Here is a 7131-nt window from a genome sequence, read left to right as displayed (position 1 = left end):
TAGTTACCGATTTTGTTTTGACATGTGTCACATGTTCGGGCCACGCAGAAAGCTTCACATTTTAACTTTCATAGTTAGGACCTATTCGTCGGCTATAATAAGAAGTTTGCATTGGATTTTTTATTTTATAGTAAATAATAATAAATTGGTATGGTGAACTGTCACATTTATTAGTCCGTAAACTACAATACACCGATATTTGAAAATTCGTCCAAATTTTGACACAAGGTGCCACATGTAATAGCATAGATGGGTCCAGAAATTTTTGGTAATAAAATATGTTTATAAACGTAGATATTTTAAGTTTTCATAAATTAAAATTTTATGACATTAAAACACCTCAATTATTATAGCATGGTTTTTCCTTTTCAAGATATGACACTGTTTTTTTTTATCATTGTATATGTTTAACGATAAAAGTTTGATAAAATTAGAAGAATATATAGTAAAAATTACTACAAATTAAAAAGATAGACGATAAAAATTGCTACTGGCCTCTTATAATTTTTAAACAAAACTTATTAGACATTTGTCTTTGAAATTTTTCTTCCTTTATGGAGCAAGAGACCCGTATCAATAGATCCGCCATTAAATATTAGTGGTTAAATAGTTAGTAGAAATTGAAAAATATTAATAATATATATTGAATTTTTTATTTCTTATTCAATATTCGATCAAAGTCTTTTAACTCATCCACTATATAGAGAAATATCTGTATTTTCTTCTAATTTTTATGTCAAACCGATATTGATTAACTACGTATATAGATTCTCATTTGAGAGAGTTAAAAGTGATTTTATGGTTCTACAATTAATTTTGCTGCATTGTAGAATTCTAGATTTGAATTGATTGTATCTCTAGAGTTTCTTCTAATTTAAAGATAAAATTTAAAAAAAAATTATTTCAAATATAATTTTTATAATTAAATTTATTATTTAACTCACTTTTTATGTAAAATTATATAAACATAAATTATGTTACTTTAAACTTGATTTTAAATAAAATCAATCAATCAAAAATTAAATACAATTATTTTTTAATAGCATAAGAAAAAACTAAATACAGTTGACCACCGTTCTTAATATATATAAATAAATAAAATTAATTACGTTTGCTTGTAATTGGGTGAAAGGTAGTAGCATACATGTCTATAAATATACATATGGTATCACCTTCTAGGCATTAATTGCAATTCCCCAACAACAACATTGTCCTTAAAAATTTGTTTCATTTCAAGATCCATAATTGAAAATTTTCTGCCTCTATCTCCAACCTCTAATGGAATTGGGAAGCATAATGCAGTTTCTTGAGGGCAGGACCATTTTAGTCACCGGTGCCACTGGCTTCCTCGCAAAAAGTATCATTATCTCTCTAAAATAAATAAATAAAAATATAAGTAAAAAAAATATTTAAAAAATTTATATATTTGATCTAATATTTTATATTTTAGATCATATACATCAATTTTTTATATATTTCATTTTGGATTAAGCATTGTACATGCATTGAAACTATCATATAGTAACTTGTTATGATGTGCTTATTTATGTGTGCATGGTTTTGCAGTATTTGTAGAAAAGATATTGAGGGTTCAACCAAAGGTGAAGAAACTTTACCTTCTCCTAAGAGCTAAGGATTCTGAATCTGCTACTCAACGCTTACGCACTGAGGTGATGAATGAATGTTTGTATATTATTACAATTACAATAACTTCCTTTAATTAATTTATTTGAAAATTATAAAAATATAATTAGTCTCATTCATATAAAAAAATCGTTTCTGTTTTCTGTTGTATCTTTAAGATGCAAAAGTGCTCTGTTTTCACTATGCATGCTTAATAAATTTGTGTGTGATATGTAGATCATAGGGAAGGACTTGTTCAAATTATTGAAAGAAAATTTGGGTACAAAATTCGACTCTTTTGTCTCTGAAAAGTTGACTGTGGTTCCCGGAGACATTTCTCAAGAGGGTTTGAATTTGAAGGAATCAATTCTAGAAGAGAATATTTGCAATCAAACAGATGTTATAATTAATTTAGCTGCAACAACTAAATTTGATGAAAGGTATATATTTAAGGTGATACAGTAATTTAGAGTTTTTTTTTATATAAAAAATTTTAAGATATGCATTTTTTGCATTAATTCTTCAATAATTGTTATTAAATGCAGATATGATGTTGCATTGGGTATAAATACATTAGGAGCTAAACATGTTTTGAGCTTTGCCAAAAAATGTGTTAAACTAAAGGTGCTTGTCCATGTTTCGACAGGTTAGTGTACATACCCATGATAAATTATCTATGCCATAAAGTCAAATCTTTATCCTTAAATTATTCGAACATTTTGAGTCAAAGAAAATCTAAATCAAACCTTTCGTAATCAAATATTCATGTATCATAGTTGTTGTAACGACTTAATTACGACCACTCATGTTTTAATTTCTTGATTGAATTAACTATTTAAGTGTACATAATGCTCATGATCAATAAATTGACTAACCTATAAAATCATTAGATCATTGAAGTAGTCTCTGTTTTGTGCTTACGGCTTATACCTTGTAGACAACTTTTAATTTATTTTATTTTTTTACTAAAATAAAATTTATATATACAACACTGTTTATTTTTAATTAAAATAAAATTAATTATCAAGATTAAATAATTAGTTAGAGATTATTTTTTGATATTTTTTATGTCAAATGGAAGTTAATTTTTGTATTTACTTTTTAGTGAAAATCATTTTATTATTTTTCTTCTTCATCTACTATACTCATTAAAATTATATTATTTTTTCGTAAACTACTTAAATTCAATTTGCAAAATTTTATATGAATAAATAAATAAATAATGCAAAAAAATAAATAAATTGATAATTCGTTATACTATTATATTTTAATGGTTAATATGTTATTTAAAACACAAGTGAAGTTCTAAATAAATTAAAATTTCAAATTATTTCCTTGTTATTGCTATCTCTTGCAGCCTATGTGTGTGGTGAGAGAGGAGGACTCATACTTGAGGATCCTCATCCCTTTGGTGTGTCACTAAATGGAGTGCATGGACTAGACATTTGTATGGAAAAGAAATTGGTGGAGAGGAAATTGAAACAGCTTCAAGCAGAGGGAGCAACAGAACATGATATTGAAGTGGCCATGAAGGACTTGGGTATGGAAAGGTAATCAAATAAGTGGAAATTACTAGATTCGGATTTAGTTACACGTATTAATTAATTAATCTTTAGTAATTAATTTGAGGTGGATCGACTTTCATTTTTTAACAAATCATTTACAAATAATTTTTATCATTAATTTGAGATCGAACAATCAAGATTTAAGATCAATAAATGTATTACATAATTAATACGTGAAATCTGAAGTCAAACTTATTGTTGAACTAATTATATTTTTCAATTTTTGGATGATCATATTTTATTAAATACCAAAAATTGAGTTTTTTTTATTTACAAAAAAACATTGAATATGTGTTGATTGTATCTTAATTAATTTATCAGAGCTAATGAATATGGATGGCCAAACACTTACGTGTTTACAAAAGCAATGGGAGAAATGCTTGTAGAAGCTTCCAAAGAAAATATGTCAGTTGTTATTCTACGCCCTACCATCGTTACTAGCACTTATAGAGAACCTTTTCCTGGATGGGTTGAAGGCTTAAGGTAAATCATCAAATTTAATCTTATTCTAAAATATAAATAAAAAATTAATTAGTTTTGGATTTTTTATAAATAAAAAAAAAAATATTGTCTCTAATTTTGGTGTCTCTTACAATAAATAAAGAAAGTAGACACATTTTTTTCCCTTAATATACCAAAAAGTATGGAGTCTCAATTATCAACCATTTTTTTATATTGAGAATTTTCTACAGAACCATAGACAGTATAATTGTTGCTTATGGTAAAGGAAAATTAACAAGCTTCATGGCGGATCTTGACGCAGTTTTTGACGTGGTGAGTCACATAATAAAATCTTCTTCCTATAATTCTACAAATAAATGAAACTTTTCTTTTAATCAATATAATTAATGTTGAATTTGGAGCAGATACCCGCAGACATGGTGGTGAATGCAATTATAGTGGCCATGATGGCTCATGCAAATCAAGCTAGTGATAATCATATAATATATCATGTGGGTTCCTCCGTTAGAAATCCAATTAAATATCGTAGTTTGAAAGACTATAATTTTAGATATTTCACGGAAAAACCTTGGATAAACAAGGATGGAAAACCGGTTAAGGTTGGTAAAGTTACCGTGTTTAATAACATGGCTAACTTCCGAAGATACATGTTCATACGTTACGTGCTTCCTTTAAAGGTACTTCATAACTTTAAATCCTTCATTTTTATGATTCACAAATTTTCTTTTAATTTTATTCATGACATCATAGTTATCGTTAAATTAAATGTCACATATAAATTTTCTTTCTTTTGTAAAAAAAATTTATTTGCTCTCCAATCAATTACTCGTGTCTTGCATTTATTATTTGATAAATTAACTATGGTCAATTAAAATCATTCACGTGTAACTATGTCAAATTTATATTTTTAAAAAAATAATAGAGTACAAGTAACAGATTTTAATTAATTGTCAGTAATTTATCTATAATTTTTTAAAAGACATTCTAAAATTTATTTTTAAGATTCAATATGTTTTTATTTCCTACAATATTATAACATTTTAATTTTAATTTATAAAAAAATTTATTCACTTTTAGTCTCTATTTTGATGTTATATAGATGTTTATTAGGGACTACAAATATCAATATTTTACAACAACAAAAAAAACAAAAATATGAATTAAAAGTAAATAAAAAATTTATGGATTAAAAAGGTGAAATATAAAAAATTTATAGAAATAAAATTTTGAAATTTTATAGAGACTAAAATTTTATTTTAGCCTTTATTTAATAAGTAGTGAAATACAAAGAATTTAGTTTTTTTTTTTATTATTAAAGGGTTGAGAATATTTTTGTTCAAATGGGTTGAAAATTGAGAGACTTGAAATATATACTATTACGAAATAGGGTTTTGTACCGTGCACTCCATTTTCATGAAAAATATCAGAATTATTAGTAAAAATCTCTAAAAAAATATTCTTCTCTTTTTTTCACTCATTTTATTTGAAAGTTTGAATTGTTCGAATCACATATTTGCAAACATTCGGACATTTGAAATATTCGAAATCCAAAAGTAAGATAAACGTCGAAACTTTGAAATTTTTGAAATATTAATTTTCCAAATCTTCGAAAGTTTCCATGAACATGAAACTTTTGAATTGCAGAAATCTTCGAAACTTTCTAACAATATGAAAGTTTCAGAATATAAAATTCACAAACATGAAGTTTTTCAGTTTCGAAACTTTGATATTCATGGAAAGTTCCGAAATTGTTTCGGAAGTTTGGTATTCAATGAAATTTCTGAAACAAACTTCGAAAGTTTGGAAACAATACGAAGGTTACGAAATACATTTTTATTAGTAATAAATTAATTATAATAAATAGTAATAAATTTATAATAATAAAGTTATAGTAATAAATAGTAATAAATTACATTGAAACTTTTGAAATGAAATTACTTCGAAGGTTTGAAATTTTCGAATGATATGTGCTTTGGAAGTTTCAAATTCATCTAAACTTTCGAAGTTTTCTGGAAAAATACACTTCAAAAATTTCATATTCATCCAAAGTTTCGAAATTTTTTGAAAAATTTCATTTCGAAAGTTTGGTATTTTTCCAAAGTTTCGAAATTGGTAATTTTTTCTGCATAATTACATTTTAAAAGTTTTCAATTTAACAAAATTTCGAATAAAACAAAATACTTGAGTATTATTTCGAAAGTTTAAAATTTTCGAATGTTAAGAAATTTTTTGTAATTTTCGAATATTGAGGTGAGAAACTGGAATGGTAAATTTTTTTTATGGTTTTATACAAAATAAAAAGGGCAAAATGGTCTTTAACAAAAATTGGCGGGTGGGAGATAAAATTGGGATAGTGCACGGTACAAATCTCTACAAAATATTATAAAAAATGAGACCTAAATACAGAATAATATAAAAAAAAAGGCTCAAAGCCCTTTACTTGCTGGTCTGGGCCGGCCCAGTTCCCCCAATCTCTCAAATTGTGGCTTTATGGTAACTAAGCTCTCAAATTGTTTCTTTTATATATATATTTGAGATCTAAACCGTTGGACTAAAATTAAATAATTTAAATTTTAAAATCAGAATTTTTGTTTTAAAAAAGATGAAATTGTATCTTGAAATCTGAGTTCGAACCGCACTCATTTAAATTTAAATCATAAATATTTCTTAGTACCAACAACGTGCTGATAGAATTTGCATTTATCAGGGACTAGAGATGGCGAATTCAATTTTATGTCAATATTTTAAAGGCATATCTCTTGACCTTAACAGAAAAATCAATACGGTTATGCGATTAACTGATCTATACCTCCCATATTTGTTCTTCAATGGCGTGTAAGTTAATTAATAATTTATTAACAGCTAAATTAAAATATAACACTATAGTTTCTGTTTAGTATTCGTTAATTAATTAACTACGAGTGTTTGTTTTGCACACAGATTTGATGATATGAATACACAAAAATTGCTATTAGCTGCAAAACAAGGAGGGGTAGAAATGAATTTGTTTTACTTTGATCCTAAGATTATTGATTGGGATAATTACTTCATGAATATCCACATTCCTGGTATCTTCACTTATGCCTTCAAGTGATGTGTGCGTGATCAAGTATTTTTCACTGGCAATTGTTGATTTATATATATCTCTTATGACTGAATCTTGTATTTTTGTTGGATTTATACAAACTTGTGCTAGCCATATTATACTTTAATCCATACCAAATTATTATATATAATTATTGATCATATTTATCTCAAAAGCTGATTGTATAAGAGAGTCTCTTTTGTTTAATTAAAATAGATTTGACAAAATTACGGTTAGTCAATATGATTTTACAAAAGTTAAAAGAATTTAATTTTTGAAAATGATGTAGTTTATTGTAATAATTATTTAAGCAGAAGACAAATAAACAAAAGACAAATAGGTGTCTTAAGTTTTTATTTTTCAAACATATTATATATATATATATATATATATATA

At 25.7% G+C, this 7131-nt stretch overlaps 1 protein-coding gene across 1 annotated transcript; it reads left to right on the top strand.

The window, feature by feature from the left end:
- Positions 1-1200: 1200 nt before the first annotated feature.
- Positions 1201-6900, top strand: LOC101510844 (fatty acyl-CoA reductase 3-like). Its single transcript, XM_004487455.4, has 10 exons — positions 1201-1357; positions 1567-1670; positions 1861-2063; positions 2169-2269; positions 2981-3173; positions 3510-3671; positions 3881-3962; positions 4055-4327; positions 6358-6485; positions 6591-6900. Exons 1-10 carry the CDS (start codon positions 1279-1281, stop codon positions 6742-6744), a joined length of 1479 nt encoding a protein of 492 aa, XP_004487512.1. The 5' UTR covers positions 1201-1278; the 3' UTR covers positions 6745-6900.
- Positions 6901-7131: the final 231 nt, after the last annotated feature.

Source organism: Cicer arietinum, chromosome 1, assembly GCF_000331145.2.
Source record: "Cicer arietinum cultivar CDC Frontier isolate Library 1 chromosome 1, Cicar.CDCFrontier_v2.0, whole genome shotgun sequence".
NCBI lineage: Eukaryota > Viridiplantae > Streptophyta > Magnoliopsida > Fabales > Fabaceae > Cicer > Cicer arietinum.
The sequence above is the reverse complement of the archived record's forward strand: the minus strand, read 5'-3'. Positions and strand labels throughout refer to the sequence as shown.

Excerpts from the sequence above, each read along its gene's own strand:
- LOC101510844 (XM_004487455.4), top strand. The coding sequence starts at position 1,279 with ATGGAATTGGGAAGCATAATGCAGTTTCTTGAGGGCAGGACCATTTTA. Across the intron at positions 2,270-2,980 it reads GCTTGTCCATGTTTCGACAG|CCTATGTGTGTGGTGAGAGA; the intron begins GTTAGTGTACAT and ends TATCTCTTGCAG. Across the intron at positions 4,328-6,357 it reads GTTACGTGCTTCCTTTAAAG|GGACTAGAGATGGCGAATTC; the intron begins GTACTTCATAAC and ends TGCATTTATCAG.